This window comes from Larimichthys crocea, chromosome X (assembly GCF_000972845.2).
Source record: "Larimichthys crocea isolate SSNF chromosome X, L_crocea_2.0, whole genome shotgun sequence".
Classification (NCBI taxonomy): Eukaryota; Metazoa; Chordata; class Actinopteri; family Sciaenidae; genus Larimichthys; species Larimichthys crocea.
In genome coordinates this window covers 13642312-13661922 of record NC_040020.1, presented here as the reverse complement: position 1 = coordinate 13661922, position 19611 = coordinate 13642312, and the positions used below count along the sequence as shown (strand labels likewise).

Sequence of the window (19611 nt, the reverse complement as noted above, 5' to 3'; positions counted from 1 at the left end):
AATTACGTGTGTTTTTCTGTGACACTGTGCATGCTGTATCATCGCTTTCAAGGTTACACACTCTCTCTCTCACACACACACACAGCTAATCCATCCTAGTGGAATGCTATCAGCCAGTATATTTTGAGTTATTATCACATGGCAGAGCTTATCTTTATGAGGCGTCTCTACGCATGACTTGTGAGAGGAGAAAGTATGAGTGCCATCTGATAAAGGCTCTATAATTTGCAGTGAGTGAATGAACATAATGGCTGGTCTGTGCCCATTCAGTGGACCAGGACACAGGCATGAGGATGACAGTGAGGACACTAAGTCAACGCCCGGCAGGCTGGAGTCACTGTGATGTCCCAGTGTTATTGTCCATGTCAAGGTTATAAAAAGGGTGCGGGTCAAAAATTATGATGCATGCAGTGTTGTCATCTCATGAAGGTGAATATTACAGTCAGTACTTGTATAGATGGATGGATCATAGACGGTGCATGCTGCTCTCTCCATCACTTGCTGCTTTTGTAAGTGTTAGGAGATAGAGAAACACTCTGCACTGCTTCCACAGGTCCACTGAAACTGCGAACTCTGTGTGTGTGTGTGTTGTTACTAACCCCCATAAACCAACTGCGTTTGTCATCCCAAGGTCAATTTCTTTGTTACCCACTCAGAATACATTTCACATTCAAGTCTCCATCCTCCATCCTGTGACACCCGCCCACACCTGGAGACACACACACACACACTGAGAAAGAGAGGGGCTGGGAATACGTCACTGGTGTTTTTCGTTTTGCTTTTTAGGCTTCTTAAAGTGGATTGTGGCTGTCAGTGGCACTCAGGGAAGCTTCATTATTCGTCAGAGGGAGGCAAGGCTGTGACTCATGCCTGCGTGAAGAGACCAATGGGCAGCCGGAGCCTGAGATATAAATAACGAATAAAAAAATATTCTTGAGGGAGAAAAGGGTCACTTGCGCGCCGCTGGATGGGATTTTATTAGTGCGCTCTGTTGGTATTCCTCCATCGCCGCTGCTGGACTGTTCCTTGTCGCGCCTTTGGGTGGCAATTCTCACAATCTAGTTGTAGTTTCTCTGGACTCGACAACCTGTGCGCCTGTGAGCCGGTAAGACGCCTCCGCCTTTCATTTCAGCTGCGCCCTTCGTGTATTGATAGGCTTCTTAACGTCGAGAATAATTTTGGACAAAATGATATGAAAAGAAAAATCTGTTTTAATTCATGGAGTCCCAGATGAGTGACAGAGGGGATTCATCAGTCTGTCTCTCATAGCGCGGTGACATTGAGTGATGATGCTCTGGATTATGCTCGTTTAAAGCGCAACTTAATTGAAATGTCGATTACTGAGTCAATAGGAGAATTGTGCAGGTTATTTATGTGGACATTATCAACATGTGTTTAATAAATCAGTATGTTTGAAGTCAGCTGATATTCAAGATATTCTGATCTATTCAATTAATTTGTCTAATATACCATAACTATGACAGACTGAATGTGTCTTCTTTTTTTTTAAATCTTATTTTTATTCTTTAGAAATATCAGCTGTTATGAGTGCCATGGATGATCACAGACATAAAGCTCATAGATTTTAACGGTCTGCTGCCGCTCTGACATCTCAGGAAATCATCCTTTTGCTCCAATGAGCTATGTTGCCTTATTTCTTATATGAACCTGATAATAACTTTTAAATTCCACGCTTATAATTGTCTCTGTGTTCTGGACATTAATGTCAATAATCTGCCCCTCAAGAGAGGATTTCATCGATAATTAAATGCAATGAAATATTAAATGCTGTCTCAAAAATGAGGTATTATGTTACCACCAAAACTATTTATCCTAATGCGCCGCTTGTGCGTCGTGCGCAATTCTCTCCAAATTGCGCGGCTTGATTCAGCGCTCACCCAGCCATCCTTCGGGAATAAATCGTTCCTGACGACGCAGAGTGGATAACATCATTTTCTGATCAAATCATGCACTGCCCATTAATCTGACTGCACTTATTTAAAATATATATTTTATGTCTGGGTTGGATAAGCTGACCTGGCCACTCCTCTAACCGTGAACCGTTTTGTTTGCAGTTGAATTATTTCCCAGCTGGAGATCAGATAACAGAGGACTGATGGCCACGTCTGAACCGAGAGCCACCGGCGGGGACCAGGACCCCAACTCCGACAATTTAAGACCTCCGTCCTCAAGTACGTCCTCACACTCCTCCCCTGTTAATAACACTGTGATCCCCAATCGATCCCCGGGGGTAAATTCTCGTTAAGGTTGTCTCTCTCCGGAGCGATCAGTGGTGCTTACAGAAACAGCCCACTGGAGCTGTCAGGGACTCGGTGCCTTGCTCAAAGACACATGTGCAGTGCGACCCACTACCAACACGTAGGGCTTTAGACCCAGTTCACCCTCCCCTCACACCTCTGTGTCTGCCTCTGTCTGGCTCTCTCTCTCTCCCCTCCTTCTCTGTCTGATAAAAGCGAGTCTCGCCCGGGCCATTTGCTGTGTGGGCTCCGTCGTTAATCATTCCGGTTAAAAACAGAGCCATCACAGCTGCCTGTCGCTGCCTGGCTGGATCAGCGGTGCGCACCGAGCGGTGGCCCTGGCGCAGAAATAAAGCGCTATTAAGGCATTGGTATTTATAATGATCCAAGAACATTTTATTTCATAAACATGCATTTTCCAATCGAAAATATTGCTTTAAATATATTTCCCACATTTCCTTGAATTTGTTTCGCGGCGGTGTTTTAATTGATTCCAACAAATTTCGGGGAAAAAAAAGCCGTTTTATTCATGATGATTTTGCCTGTCGTCATTCATCTTTTCTCCTTCACCAGGATGCTTCAGGCCCTCGGGGCATAGATGAGCTTCTCTTGGAGAAATATTTTGCTAATTCTTAAAAATAAAAAAAATAGCAGAACCTATTTATGTATACATAAACCTGTGGGTTAATTAATCATTGTAAGGCTTTGTCGCATGCACAAAATCGACCCTATTATGGTGCACTTGAGCAGCCATTTGCAGTGCAAGGCGGGGAAATAATTACAGGTTTTTGTCTTCTGACAAAATTTAAAAAAAAGAAATAAGCCACAGTAGAACTGATTTTCATATTTTTTTCTCCTTATCGAATAAAATATATATTTTTTTGGAACCTTTAATTTGTTGGCCCCTTGAGGAATCTCACCTGAATATGCACGGAGAACAAAAAAGAAAAAAAAAAAGCCCATTAAAAAGAAGATGTTTGTTTTGTCTGACTTGCTCGTATACTGCTGCTGGATGTTGCCATTATCTCTCCGCCACGCTCCATCTCACGGCTGGCAGCTGGTACTGTCTCTGCTGTTGTGTGTGTGTGTGTGTGCCTGGCCTCAGCACCTCGAGCTGTTCTCTGAGTGAAATTGCTTCAGTAAATTTAAATACTTGTTTTTTGTTTTGAAAGTTTTCCATCAGGTGTATTCGCCGCCTCGCTGCTGCTCTGCCGCCCGTGCGCTCTGCATTTTATTCCCTCTGGCTTTCTGCTTCATCTCTGCTCACGCATGTCCACTTTGCTCGGGTTTGTGTGTATGTGCATGCATGTATGAGACGCACTGTACTGGGTGTAAGTTTCTGCATCGAGCCGGCCATAGACTTCCCGGCCACAGACATTACCAGCTCGCTCCAGTCACATACTGTGTTTCACTCAATTAATTTCTGCCCTCCTCCGTGAGCTCATTTCACGGGCGTTAATTCCAATCCGCCCCTTGGCTCGGTGTGTGTGCCTGCGTGGATGTGCCGTGCCGGGCCTCTGTCTGTACCTATTGATTGAACTTAAATCGGAAATGTTATAAGACTCATCCCCTTACGGTCAGCGGGTGCTGTGGTAAATAAAAAGGAGGATACATTCACAATCAACAAAGACCACACAGAGACAAACTGCACAGAAATAAATGATTTAAACCCACCAGAAGTGCTCAGAATCACACACCTGGCCAAGAGCTGTGCGCTTCCTCTGTGCTCACTGTGCATCACCAGCTTTATATCCATCATCCGCCGTCATGAACGCTGTCCTCCGCGGCCTCAAAACTCAAACGTTCATTCTGTTTTAGCCTACGAATACGCGTGGATGCACGGATGCACACGGAAACTGGGGATGAAGATCTGTGGTAAGTTTTCTTGGGCAGGGCTCATGAAGATTTTTATGACATTTTAGAAAATTTGGGAAGGACATATGAGTGTAACATGTCTCCATTATATTCCATTGGGGATGCGTGTATGCGTTTTTCCTTCATTCCTTTCAGAGTTTCATCACAGGTTGGCTGTAGTATTATTATTGTTTTTAATGAATCCGTTTCGAGGCCTGAAGTAGGCCATGATAAAGGCTATGAGAACAGGGCCATCCACGACTGTCACACTGTGTTTCCATCTTCTAAAGGTCAGTGGACATTAGCCTTTAGGTCTGATGATGAGAGCCCCGGATCATCCACCCCCGCCACCGCCTCTGAACCCCCCATGTCTTTTCCATTTCTCCACAACCAGGAGAACATTTCTCGAGACAGGCCTGGAGATATAGATTATACAGCCCAGAGCATCCCTAAAAAGCCACCCCTAATAACCCGCAGATTTACATTCTCATTCAGATATTTCTATGAAATAAAACATTTTTTTTTTATTCCCGAGGCAGCCTGTCACATCTCACTGGCAGCCTCTATGTATTTGTGACGTGATGTGACGTTGTAGGAAAGGCGTATTTATTTCTCCACCATTTGAAGGAATGCGTCTCTTTCAGTGACTCAAAAATGGATGTTGTGTGTGGAGAATATGTTTTTCTTGCAGATATGCAAAGGTGATCAAATGTATTTATGTATTTTTTTTGGCCTGTCATGGCAGAAATCATTTAACACCAAAGGATCGAATACGATGGATATTTGCATTTCTGAGAATGAGAAATTGACACTTTTTGATTGGTCTAAATTACATTTTAATAGACTGGAATGGAAATTGACCGGAAATATTTCTATATGGGGGGGGTTAGTGGGTCTCATTTATTGATTCTGAATAAATCATTTAGGATTTATATATATAGTTTTCATTGAACTATAAGAGACAATATTTTATACGGGTGCAGATAACAAGGGATTATGACTTCCAAGTGTTTTGCGCACAATTAGGCCCACACATTATCCCGCAGATACTCTGAGGGCCCCTGTGTGAAACACTGGTCGATCATGGAGTTGAAACATACAGGCCACGTAGGGACAGACCGTGACTCCTTCATTAACCCCTCTTTACAGGGTGTATTTATTAGCTGTGTGGGTCATCACCGCGGGGGGTTCTGCCCACTGAGCCGATCAGTCTGTGGAGTATGCTGGGTGCTTCCTGACTGGGGTGTGGGCGTGATGTCACCCACCTACCCACCCACCCACAGATAGAGAGAGAGAGAGAGAGAGAGAGAGAGAGAGAGAGAGAGAGAGATATGTAATTCATCTTCCCTATGTGGGCGTGTGTGCATATATGGCTTATATAGGTTTGGCTTCCAACAGAAAAGCATTGCATCAGGAGCAGACTTTAGACAGCTCAGATCATTTTTTTTATTCATTTCATTTTTGTTTTGGTCTGATAATTTCTCCCCTTTTCCGTGTGCGTGATGGAGATGTTTGGTGATAACTCGTGCCCTCCGCCGTGTAACACCTTAGGGTTCCTGCAGAAGAACAACAGCCTGGACGACAAGGGGAGGCTCGCGGGACAGAAGAACTTGCTCTCGTGCGACAACAGTGACAGAGACGCGCGCTTCCGCCTCACCGAGACTGACTTCTCCAACCTGTTCGCCAGAGGTGAGACCCGCACACGTCTCATAAGATGTTACTGCTCGTTTACCGAGCAATGTACGTGCTTTATTAGACACTGGGCTCGTTACTTTAAAATAAGCTGAATGCTGGGTCTTTGTTAAAGGCCTCTCAGAGAACAAAACGCATAAACTCAGTTTGTTGTTGTTATCCTTTTTTTTTTGCTTGTTAATAGACCTTTTTAAACAGCAGCCATTTTGACACGAAACAGTAAACACGGGTGTTACCAATGATGCTAATTAAGGTCCCGGGTGCATGTTGGCTGAAAGTCTCTGCTGCACTAAATGGAACTGAACCTTTATCAGTATCCTTGGTAACACCTGTTTTAACCTTACTATTTCATGTCAAAATAGCTGCTTTGGAAAAAGTCTAAAGGTTTCAATATTGTTTGCCTGCTTACACTGGACAAGGCAACTTTATTGAGGACGACGTCAGAAGTTAGAGCATATTAATAGATGTAGAAATAGAATATATCGTCAAAAATTATGTTGGTTCATTTTTTTGTGTCTGGAAAATTAAAACAGTAACTTGTATAATTATCCTAATGTTATTTTTGTAGTATTACCTGTTAAGATGAGGTAAAAATCGATGCGTTTCTCAGCCAAAATCTATGACGCAGTTCCTAATGACATTAGGTCAGCTATAGCCTACTGTTCTCCAGGGCAGGCTCCAGGCATTTAGTGGTCCTAACCAAGAGTTTGTTTGTGGCCCCCAAAAAATCCTAATGCGGTCAACAAATTTCATACACCACTTATAACTGAATGAACACACACACACAATGGAGATGGACAAATCCTTCAACATAAAACCTCTTGCTGTATTCGAGGGTTGGCTAGTAGCTACAAACAGAACCACAATGTGAAAAGTAAATGATGGAGAAAACAAAACAAACTGTTCAAAGGATCATTTTGTCCAGAAAACAGAGAAACTGGCTGTTATTAAACAAGACTGAGTTATTAAAAGATTACACAGGCAAACTTCTGACATGTTTACAGCCAAATGAAGATATTAACCATGAGGTCCTGTCTGATCAATAAGAGTGAGAATAAATAGCCAAGCATGATGATGATTTGCGCACAGGACAATTCAAGTTACATAAAATATTCATGAGGGGTTTTTTGAGGCTTCACCTTTTATTTGAGGTGAGATTTTTGTCACGCACACTTACGTAACTCACGGTGCCAGAGGCGAGAGAGAGACTGTGCTGCTGCCAGAAGACCACTGAATGAAGCCTTTTTGTCAAACGAGTTCTCACATGTTCACAAAAATTAATTTAAATTTAGTCTCAAAATGGCAATACAGGTCTGTACAGGAGGAAAGCAACAAATATGAATCTGTAAGTTAATGGACGTGTGGTGTGAGAGCATGTGGAAAGGGTTTTGCGTGAGTCTCATGGTCATTGAGTGAAAGTTTGCACTTATATTATAAATGTTAGTTTATTTAACCAGATTAATTAATTAATAGGTCACCAACAGACAGTCGAATTTGGGCATAATATAATGACATAAAGGCAACTTGTGATTAAAAGCTCTCAGATTAACAAAGCCTCCATAAATCCGATATTATAATCCATCCACTATCTCTGTCCTCCTTTTAGACTTGCTGCCAGCCAAAAATGGAGAGGAGCCGACCATACAGTTTTTGTTGGAGATGGTCGACATCCTCACCAACTACGTCAAGAAGACTTTCGACCGCTCCACCAAGGTGCTGGACTTCCACCACCCTCACCAGCTCCTGGAGGGGATGGAGGGCTTCAACCTGGAGCTGTCTGACCAGCCTGAATCCCTGGAGCAGATCCTGGTGGACTGCAGGGACACGCTCAAATATGGCGTCCGGACAGGTAAGGACAGGACACCTTCAAGGTTGAGCTGTACTGTAGGGCTGTATCTCGGGGGGGATCAGATAGTATGAGTTTGGGAATATAATTTGAAAAAGCTGTGGCCTTTTTGAATAATTCATATGGTGAGGTATATTATTTTAAATAGCAAAAAGACACTGAATGTGTGGGGATGAAAGACAATTAACCTTCTACTCTGTCAGTTCCAAATAGTTCTGGCTTTTTCGCAGACTAGTCATACATTATTATACAAAGCATAATATTAAAGCTAGACTGTAATTTAACAATAATTCTATGATATCTCTGGTGGTATTTCCAATAATATTCCATTCATATATACAGTATGTATTATTAAAAACACTCTCTTGTGCAAATTAATACTGACAATTTGACTACACAGACTATTAGAAAATAAGCTGTTTGCCAGATAGTGTACAGCTTATTAGTATGACTGCCTTATTTATTGTCCTCCTGGTAATTCAGTTGACATCCCCCTTTTTCTCTCCCCTCTACTTATTAAAGCAAGTCTTGCCTGAGGGGGTCCTAACATGGGCTGTTTCAAGCTGTTAAAAACGACAATGCTCAAACTGTCCCTTGGGTTTTATATATCACACAGGATCTACTGTGTCTACAACTCAAAACCACTTTTCATCCAGAGACGTGGTGGAGTTTTTTTTTCTTTCTGTCCCACAGGAGGAGCTGTCTGTGGTGTTGAAACATAGAGCCGTTAAGCAGCACTGTCAGTTTGTTTAATATACACACAACATTAGATTTATTTTTCATATTTTGTATCTTTATTCTGAAATAACTTCATTTGACTCACACTGACTCGTTTATTATGTGAGCCATACAGCTCCACCACCTCCACAAGGTGCTTATATCCATGACTGCATTTAGGCTCCGGGCCTGTTGACGGTGTGTGCAAGAACCTTAGAGTCTAAATGGCTGTCATATAGGCTTGTTACCGATCTAATTACGGTACACTGAACAATGCTATGTCAGATCCCTCAGGTTTCATGGCTGACCAGGGGAATACAAGGTGAAATCTGAATCACCGTGATCTGTTTCTTTACATTTTATCATTTCTTATTATTTTAATATATTTTTTCACAACTGGATGCAAATGTCAGTTTCAGCCTGCTGGACACTGTAGTCATCTTTTTTCGTAATAAAGCTTCTTATGTAAACAGGCCAAAGCAGGCATATCAGAGACTGTCTTTTTATATAAAGCATGATTCCCTCATAGTGAAGCCTGTTAATAGGAATGCTATTAAGATAGTTTGTGTATTTTTTTTATGTTTAGGTCACCCACGATTCTTCAACCAGTTGTCTTCTGGTCTGGATATCATCGGTCTGGCCGGAGAATGGCTCACCTCCACTGCTAATACCAACATGTAAGTTGTACAGTTTGTTTCACTCTTTGCTTGCGTGCTTGTTAATGACACAGTTATTGTCTATACAGGGGAAACACTCTGTGTGTCACAGCAGGACAACTGAGATTTCCTGTTTACTGGCCACTGGAAATAGCCCCCAGTCATTATCATATAAAGTCATGGTTGAAGTGCTTTGGGTGCTCCTCAGCTCAGTCCACAATTGGTCACAAGCGCCTCTGCGTCAGTTATATAAAGTGTTTGGTTTGTCCTGTAGAGACTGTGTATTGACAGACAGCAGGCTGACACTGTGCTGTACTGTATATCGGAGGCAGCCTGGCCCCAGGGGTGGTTAAATTGCATATTGATCTCAGGTCACAGTTACACGGCGGCCAGTCTGATAGAGGGCATGAACCTTATCTATATTACACACTCTCAACACAGATACACACACACTCATACACAAACTCACACACACACACACACACACACACATGTTGTAAATAAGCTATAACTGTGTTATGATCACTGGAACAAAATGAAGAACATCATACTAATACAGCTGTACAATCTCACACATGCACACATAGACAAACACATATTTGCTGCAAGTTAACCAGCCTAATCACAGCTCTGTCAATACATTCTCAGTGGAGGGATTCAAAAAACCTGTTTAAGATGATTGATGATTATCAGTGTAATAAACAGGAATACTTAAAAAATAATCATTGATATCCCTATGAATTATGGAAATCTACAAAATATATCTTGATGTTTATGTCATATTTGCAGGATTAAGACCAGCGAAGAAAATGTGCAGCACTCTCAGGGTTACAGTTTTATAATTGAATCTCTCTTAATTATTTGAACATCATCATTCAGTCGATCAAATGACAAAAAAAATGTGAAAACTGCTCATCTCTCTCTCCCAAAAGCCTAAGTAACATCATCAAATGTCTTGATTTGTCTGACCAACAGTCCAAAACGTAAAAAATATTCAAGACAAAGAAAAGCAACACATCCTCCAGTTTAGTAGCTGGAATCAGGCAATATTTGGCATTTGACACAATAAAGCGATCGACTGACCAATTGTTTCAGGTCTGAGAAAGATAAAAAGCATCACATTTACTGAGCTACAGACAGAAGGCAAATATAAAAAAAAACAGAACAAATTCAAAATAGATTTTAAAGCAGAATCAGTCACTTAAATGTCTAAATACATGAAATCTGAAAGTGATAAAGAGAAATGTTGACATGTTTCATGGTACAAACTGACATAGCTGCAGAGACAGCAGGACGTACACATTAAAAAGAACACACAAGATAAATGGTCAATATACATCACTCATACACAGAAACTGAGCTTTCAGTATTCTCTACCTACTGTGGCCTCTATTTTTTACCCTGAACTGGCTGCTAAAGAAAATTGATGTACGGATAATAAACCAAAAGCTAAAGGAAAATTGAGGCACTTAATTTATCCAATTTCTCAAAACATTAGCTTAGGAAACCACCCCCTCTCAAGAAAAACTTTCACATCTCATCTCCTGGTTGGAAGAATGCCCCAAGAGACAGGGCCATTGAATTTGCACACACTTTCATAATGACACACCGACACACACACACACACACACACCAGCTCTGCCTGTCCCAGATACAGCAGCTAGGGTTTCCAGTCCATTGACTGCAGGCTCATTGAGAGCTGGTCTTAGCAGATAGGCCAGCTGGGCCCCACACTGACACACAATGTCCTCCGGCTGCACAGAAAACCCTGTCACACTGTGGAAACTGGCTGCTGCAGCTCCCTACGGCGTGCTCATTCTGGCTCTATTGTCCCTGTGGATACAGACTGACTCAGTGCTCCTTTGAGGAGCTGAGAGGAGAGTGTGGTAGGGGGTCAGAGGGTTAGTCACATAGAGACACACACACACACACACACACGCATTTAAACGCAAACTCGCACACACTGAGTGCCCTTGATGACGATAATAAGGGCATTTAGGGGCTGTCCCTGGAGACAGGCAGGTGACTGAGGGGTAATTTTCACCCTGAAAAGACCAATGATTGGCTCTGATTGTGATAATGATCACCATTATTGTCATTACAGCGTGAAATGACTCACAGAGAGAAGGAGAATTTTAAAAAGGTGCATTGGTTTTGTCCTTTTTCTGCTGTGGTCAGAATACATTTTAAGAAGAAAGAAAGTAAACCATCCAGCTTATTAGATATTTTTGTATTCCACTAAATCAAAGAGCACCATCATTCTGAAATTAGGCCAGTGAGAGGCTGCAAAATAAGACATTTTGTCTTCTTTGTGGTTTTATTTGCTGTCTCTGCTCCAAGCCCATTCTGGTCTGCTACATTGACTCGAAGCTAATGTTCCAATCAAATCCATCCTGTGGATGAGTCCTCACCAGCAACAATTACACAAGAAAAGGGCTTTTTTTCCCCTTCTGTATTAAATTCAATTTCTATCTATCCTCAACCACCGCTTTCTTTCTTGTCTCTCCTATATTATGCCTCTTCTTTTCGCCATGTTGTCCTGTTTCTTTTCTGCACGCTTCTCTTGCTCTGCTCCCATATTATCCCCTCCTCTTCCTTTGTTGTCCTGTATCACGGTTCCCTTCAGTGCATTGTTTCCCCACAGCCCTCCTCTCCTCTCAGCCCTTATCTCTCCTCTTCTCTAGCCAAGCTACGAAAAGCTTCAGTCCTCGTTTAGATATCTACTTGTGAGAGTGAAATCGAAGAAGAGAGGAGATAATGTTATTGTTGTTTTAGATGATACCGGTGGTGTTGGCTGATGGCAGTGGAGGAGTGTTGTGTAACTGGCCTCATTAAAAGCAGGGTAAACAGGGATCAGCCCTCGGGGGTGTGTGTGGGCAGTGAGATGGCCTGTCAGTTAGCAAAGAGAGGAAAAGCTCAGGCCTTACTGGAAGAGTTGCAGGCACATTTAATGTTTGATGTCTTCTGTTAGCCAAAGTGAGAGACACGTGTAACATTTTTCTTCTGTCTCATCTCTCTAACAATTCTTCTCATGTTGAAAATATTATTTTTTGTATTTTAATCTTTTCTTTTTGGATCTTTTAATGAAAGAAGGAAATGAACAATTGTGGTGACTTCCTCAATTTCTGAATTTTGGGGTCAACAGAGGTTGTTATCTCTTTAAAACACTCTCCCCACCCGTCTTTTTATTCTCACACACACGTATGCTCATTCAAATCCTCTCAGCCAACAAATCAGCCCCTTTCAGACTCGCCGCTGAGATTGGCAGGATTGACAGATAGCCATCAGAGCTTTGTGTGCTTTAATTAAACTACTGAGTGATTTTAGAGAGCATTTGAATATGAATGTTTGCTGCCCGACTCCTATCAGACACTTTTTAATTAGCGCCGTCAGCACAAGCTCCAGTTTGTGCTCTGTGGATGGAATTATACTAAGCTAATGAAAAACCGATGAGTACGCGTGTGTGTATTTGGGCTTCATAATCTGCAAGTGTGTGTGCATAAGAATTTTCTTCTATTATCAGTGCTCACAGAGCTGTTGTTAATGACTCAGCCGTTACAGTGATGTTGAATAATGTGCTTTATTGATCGATTTTATGATGTGACTGACAGGTTCACCTATGAGATCGCTCCAGTGTTTGTGTTGATGGAGCAGCTGACTCTGAAGAAAATGAGAGAGATGATTGGATGGCCCAATGGGGAAGGAGATGGACTCTTTTCTCCTGGTTAGTCTATAAAGAACAGTATACACAAATTGAGTGTGTGTTGTTCTGTGCTTGTGTTGGATGGTGAAAAAAATACTCACTGATGTGTGTGTCTCTCCTCGTCAGGGGGCGCCATCTCCAACATGTACAGTGTGATGATCGCACGTTACAAGTATTTCCCCGAGGTCAAGACCAAGGGCATGTCTGCCGCTCCTCGCCTCGTCCTCTTCACATCTGAACACGTACGTGACCGTGAACACACACAGACACACACACACATTGTTTTAGGTGTTCTAATAAAGCAGGCGCTACGCTTCATTGGCTTTAGATTGAAGCCATCGAAGAAGTCCGGTAATAATCAGAAGGCAATGGCTAATTTAATGGATTCCTTTTGCTTTTATCACATCTACTTTTGTCTATAAAGCATTGCACAGTTGACAACATGACAGAAAGCAATCCAAAGCTCAAGTAGCACTTAGCTCACAAAGATAGCTCACCAAATCTCCACTCTCCTGAGGTATTTAGCTTCTGTTTCAATGACCGATGGATTATATACCTAATGTGTTTCCCTACAGAGCCACTACTCCATAAAGAAGGCTGGAGCTGCTCTGGGCTTTGGTGCTGAGAATGTGATCCTACTGAGCACAGATGAGAGGTGAGAATTCATCTTAGAGATGTAAAACCACAGTTCATACAGTAAATATGTAAAATACTGTGTATAACCTGTATGACATGATGCTCTTACAGAGGGAGAGTCATTCCTGCAGACCTGGAGGCTAAGATCATTGATGCTAAACAGAAGGTCAGTGTTACTGTTACAGTCTTTGTTTCATCTTTCGTTCTCACTCTAAACATTTCCTCATCTGATGGTCATGTGTGTTGATTCTGCAGGGTTATGTGCCACTGTTTGTGAATGCCACAGCTGGTTCGACAGTGTACGGCGCATTTGACCCTATCAATGAGATCGCTGACATCTGTGAGAAGTACAACTTGTGGCTCCATGTTGATGTGAGTAGTTGACATTGGAACTGCAGTATCTGCATAGTGACAGTAGTATTATGATATCTTTGCTGGTATGCCCTTCTATAAAAGTGCTGTCTCCTCAGGGAGCATGGGGTGGTGGACTTCTGATGTCCAGGAAGCATCGCCATAAGCTTAGTGGAGTGGAGAGGTAAGTTATGTTGTTATTGTTATTTAAAGAAAGGCTTCAGTGAAAGTAGCTCAGTCCAATAAGATGTATATTAAACTTTGCAGGGCCAACTCTGTCACATGGAACCCTCACAAGATGATGGGTGTGCCCCTACAGTGCTCTGCAATCCTGGTCAGAGAGAAGGTAAAGTAAACACACACAATAAAAACAATTCTGCAACATTTTTAAAACTCATTTAGTAAATTTTGTGTTGTATCTGGACATTGTTTTTGAAAATGACCACTATGCATATTAATTTAACCTTTCATAGCATTAAAAGTGCTACATAGTGCTAGCATGCCACAGGCAGTAGAGTCATGAAGAAAAGGTTAACAGTGTGTGTACTTTATGTGTGTCTGCAGGGAATCTTAGCAGGCTGTAACTCCATGTGTGCTGGCTACCTGTTCCAACCAGACAAACAGTATGACGTCACCTACGACACGGGAGACAAAGCGATCCAGTGTGGTCGACACGTTGACATCTTTAAGTTCTGGCTCATGTGGAAGGCCAAGGTGAGACACAGGGAGACAAATACACACATACACACATATATCGGTGAAAATTGGTCTTTTGAAGCATATAAAATGAAGCCAGTGCTTTGGTGTTATCATTGCACTGTAGTTTTATACTCAATGCTTTTTATTAGAATTATTGTCTGACCGGCTTTTGTTCCCCCGCAGGGCACCATAGGGTTTGAGCAGCACATTGATAAGTGTTTGGACCTCTCTCAGTACCTCTACAACAAGATCAAGAACAGGGAGGGATATCAGATGGTGTTTGATGGAGTGGTAAGCTCCTCTAATTTTCTGTTCTATAAATGTTATGTCCAATCATTGAAGGAAATTCAATGTTACATTCTTTTAGTTTATTAATCATTTTGGTAGGTTAACTAACAAAACACAACCGTACTTTATTTTGCTGTCACTGACATTATATGTCTTTCTCTCACACTCTTTCCTCTACCTCCATCCTTCTTCATTTTCTCTTTGTAAATGTGTAAATGAAAACAGATCTTATGGTGTGTATCTGTCTTAAGTGACTTTATTTCTGTCTGCAGCCTCAGCACACAAACGTTTGCTTCTGGTACATCCCTCCCAGCCTGAGAGGGATGCCTGATGGTGAAGAGAGGCGAGAAAAACTCCACAGGGTGAGACACCTGTCAATGACTGTTATCTTTCACTTTATCTGTCTATAGATCACTGGTGGTCTGCAGATGGAAATTAGAAAAATTAGCTATATCTGGTGCGGTGAATGTAATGTGCATTGTCCTGTTTACAATAAAATAAAAAGTAAAAAATGCAATGATAAAATGAACACCTTTCATGTTTCCTAATTATAGCAAAACTTTAATTTCCCCCATTTTTGCCACCACCAGGTGGCGCCAAAGATCAAGGCCATGATGATGGAGTCAGGGACTACCATGGTGGGCTACCAGCCTCAGGGCAATAAAGTCAACTTCTTCCGTATGGTCGTCTCCAACCCTGCAGCCACCCAGTCTGACATCGACTTCCTCATTGACGAGATAGAGAGGATGGGCCATGACCTGTAGACTCGGCCATCGCTGCTCTTGTGGCCAGATGGCGAAAACTACAGGCTTTTATCTGTTGTATTTCCGCGGCCAATGTGGTGAAACATTCACAGTGCTGCAGACAGAATAATGATAGGACATGTTTTAGGTTCTTTGTAGCCGGTCTATGTTTGCCTGAAGCATTCTGACTGTTTCTCCAACCCGAAGAGAAACTTTCGATGTTCCTCCAGATAAAATAATAATAATAAGATATCTGAAAGCTCCACATTCTCTAATGTATGTGTGTTTGTGTGTGTGTGTGTGTGTGTGTATTATATAGTTTCCTGTCCAATGTATTTGTCTTTTAATGTCTGTATGCGTGTGCCTGAGTGTGTGTTTATGTGTGTGTACGTGGTGAAACACTGAAAGGGTGAAAAGCACAGATAAAAATATAACAAACTATCATGAAATTATTCTGCTGTATCATACATTTGCTACACAAAATTGAATCATTGGTGCTTTCAGCTGAACATTGTATTTAATCCCAGTGCACCAACCTATTTGTCCCAAACCAGTGTCCAAGCCTTGAAGCAGTGTGTGTGCGTGTGTGAGAGTGCAGGTGCGAGTGTATTCTGTCGTGTATTTTAGGCTAGCAGTATGATAAAAATAAGCTTATTATGACCTAATGTGCACACCTTAGGTACAAAGTGTGTTAAGCTGAGAGGTTTTAGATAACCTCCAGCAGCTGGTCTACAGTCTGCAAAATTTTCCCTCGTTGAAGTTTAACCCTCTATGGTACGCATTATGATGACAGTTTGTGCTTCGTTGCCTGTAGGCAACATTGTACCATAATGGTAAAAAGTGAAAAAGAGTTGTTGTTTTTTTCTATTTGAACATCATTTATTTCATGAACATGTATAAAATGTTCAAACACTTCTACCAGTTACAATACATGCCATTTTAAATTTAACATTATAAAAGAAACTCTTTTAAAGGATTTCTTGTCTGAAAATTGCCTGTAGGCAACATTGTACCATTGTGGAACAACCCATTGCACTGCTCTGCACTTTCACTATACCCTTACATCCAGGGTATTTGCACTTCCCCTTTTCTCCACCCAAACAGGCCAATGGCCAGTGTTTCAAGCATACAATAAAAATATACAGAATAATTCATTATAATTGCATTTTATACCACACACAATTACGGACAATTTAGAGGAACCAGTTAACCTGTTGAGTGCATGTCTTTGGACTGTGGGAAGAAGCCGGAGTACACGCAGACACGTGGAGAACATGCAACCACCACACAGAAAGGTTGAGGTTCAAACCAGGAACCTTCTTGCTGTGAGACAACAGTGCTAACCACTAAATTTTTATATATATATACACACACGCACACACTACCAAAATTCTGCCATGTCAATGCTGCCATGGTGATTCCATCATGGTACATTGTTGCCTCAGAGCAACAGTTGCATTTTAACAAATTTCCATTATTTAGGTAGCAAATAAATTGCATGAAACTATCAAAAATTAAGGTTTATTCACCTAGTAATGTGAATATTACAGAGAATATAATATACAGAAAAGGGCCAGGACCCTTTTTACCGTGCAAAATGGCAAAGCTGTTTCCTTTGAAAAAGTCTGCAAAAAAGGATTTCAACATGGCCCCCTGAAAGTAATGTGACAAATGAAAGCATTTTTTTAAAAGTATTGCATCATTCAAAGGGATGCATTGTGGGGATTTAACAGGCCCAAAATGGGTTTGTTGCCTGAGGTCAACACGGTACCATAGAGGATTAAGACTTAAAACGTCTTCAGCTATCCCAAGTCTGTGACAATTTTTAACGTGTAAAACGCTGGCTCGTTGTCTGTTTCATGCAATCATGTGATAACCCATGTGTGTTTATAACATTGTTAAGATATTAATATTTGATTATATAAGAACAAATATTTATTGCATTTCCACTGTTTGCAGATTCAGGTATTTTATTGTAAATGTATCTTTATGTGTATTACATGGTAATACATTTGTAAATGTAATCACAAGAATTTGAGTAAAGTTTATTTATAGTGATTTTGTCAGCCAAAGAAAGAGAATCGGGAACAGAGCAATCCATTGTCCTTCATATAGAAGTTCTTAGAGATTATAGATGTTTGTAAGATGTTACCTATTGACCCTCGACTGCGATGCAATTTCTATAGTGTGTTTCTCTCTGTGATTGTGAGTCTTTTTGACTGAATGTTTTGAGACGACTGACTGGCCTTCTGATGAGATTAAGAATGAATTCTATATGATCCTCTGGCCGTCGTGCCAGTCTTTTATTTCAGAGAGAAGCACAAGGGTGTGGGAATGTACTCTCTCCTGTAGGGAATGGGAAGGAAGGATTGTTGTATCTGTCGGAATCCTAATGCATTTACTGTAATATAATATATTAATTGTAATACATATTACCTGTATTCTCAGTGTTATGGGAGCTCAATGGAATATCTTGTATAAAGAGTTCCTGTTTGTGTCTTTGCACAATGTTCACCTTTCTTTCTTCCATTGTAAATGGATGTGTACTATATATTATATAAGACTTATGTTAACAAAAATATTTATGGTGTCTAGGGACCATATGTGAATGGCACAAATGCATAAATCATGTTTAAGGTAATCTGTGTACTGTATGTGGCCAGTGACTCCTGTGTGTAACCAATCTGGTTTTTTGATTAAGCCAGCTGTAAGGGAACGTTTGCCAGGAGTCTTTCAGTAGTCACTTTAACAGAATTATACCATCTCGAAAAATATCTTTAATAAAGTCTATTAAAGGGAGAAGTGAGTTCAACTGACTTATTGAAACACACGTACACACATGCACTCTCTCCCTCTCTCTCTTCAAAAATGTCAGACATTTTATGTCTGCCTCTGCCTCTGAACTGCCTGTATCAATGCTACACATACCACACATCAACACACACACACACACACACACACACACACACACACATTATTGCCTCTCTGCCTAATCATCCTCGAGAAGGCTTTGTTTGGCCCCCAGCTGTGTGTCGGATTGGCTGTTCTCCAGCGTGACACTCCTCTCCTCTTAGCTCTTTCTCTCTTTTTTACGTTCCTTTCCTCTCTCTCGTCTCTTCATTTCTTCTCACTCTTCTTTCTTACTCATTTAATCTTTTCTTCCCTCACATTCACTCCTCACTTGCTTTTCTCTTTTTCTCAGTCCCCCCTATCCCCCATCTCTCCTCTCTTCTTGGCTTTATGCATCTGCGAGTATGATATGATTCAGACTCCCTCGGTTACCATTTCACAGAGAAACAAAGTGTTTCATGACCTTTACATGGAGGGCATAAAAAAATATCAAAGAGAAGTGTGGCTGTGGAGTGAGATTTAAGATCTACAATGAGCAATGAGGATGTGATATGCTGCCAGCGCCCCCTGGTGGTGACTCTTTGTCCACACAAAACCAAAACATAACTAAAAAGAGACCAAAATGCTGTAATACATGAAAATACATGGAAACACAAACAGATTAATAATCATCATAGCACATACAGAAGGAAACCCTTACTGGAATTTACATGTGCAGAACATAATTCTGGTAGAAACAGATGTAAAGCTTTAAAGCTGCTGGGAGATCTAATGAAAAGATAACTGCAGGACTGTAAACTGTAAGGACTGATAAACACTGTAGCAAAATACAGCATGTAACAAATATTACATATATGAATCTAGTATATAATAACTGTATGTTAAAACTGTGTCAGACAAGTTGTCTTCAATGATAAAGAGCAGCTGCCCCATATAAGCTGGGGAACAAAAGCCTGCATCACACACTGCAGCGCAATACAATAAAAAACGGCTTCAGGGGTAAAAGATGACCTCACTTTTCAGAGAGTGGTTACAACCTCCCGAATATTCTAGATAAATAAACCTGCCACATATTTCATATTTCAAACTCAGGCTTTGTTTTACATTAAACATTGAACACACAATAACTATGGTTGTGTTGAACTACTTTGTGGAGGCACCGCACATATGTAAAGTGATGTGTGTATTCATGAGAAGAGATGACAGGAGAGTAGATTTACAATACATATTTATTACACCATTTACACAGCATTACAGTAAAACACAGTGAAATACAGTTATGGCCTGTTAGATAGTTTTAACAAGAGTTAACTTGGTT

At 41.1% G+C, this 19611-nt stretch overlaps 1 protein-coding gene across 3 annotated transcripts; it reads left to right on the top strand.

Annotated features, from left to right (window-relative positions):
- Nucleotides 1–778: 778 nt before the first annotated feature.
- On the top strand, nucleotides 779–18242 carry LOC104934151 (glutamate decarboxylase 1). 3 transcript variants are annotated; one of them, XM_027283370.1, is made up of 17 exons: nucleotides 779–1097; nucleotides 2076–2192; nucleotides 4077–4133; nucleotides 5664–5801; nucleotides 7411–7653; nucleotides 8954–9044; nucleotides 12635–12747; nucleotides 12853–12968; nucleotides 13302–13381; nucleotides 13474–13528; nucleotides 13618–13734; nucleotides 13833–13897; nucleotides 13981–14059; nucleotides 14278–14427; nucleotides 14596–14703; nucleotides 14973–15062; nucleotides 15291–18242. In XM_027283370.1, exons 2-17 carry the CDS (start codon nucleotides 2117–2119, stop codon nucleotides 15462–15464), a joined length of 1752 nt encoding a protein of 583 aa, XP_027139171.1. In that variant the 5' UTR covers nucleotides 779–1097; nucleotides 2076–2116; the 3' UTR covers nucleotides 15465–18242. The 3 variants fall into 3 exon arrangements, with proteins under 3 accessions (XP_027139171.1, XP_019116058.1, XP_019116059.1); XM_019260513.2 differs by having other exon boundaries at nucleotides 780–1105; XM_019260514.2 differs by lacking the exon at nucleotides 4077–4133 and having other exon boundaries at nucleotides 780–1105.
- Nucleotides 18243–19611: the final 1369 nt, after the last annotated feature.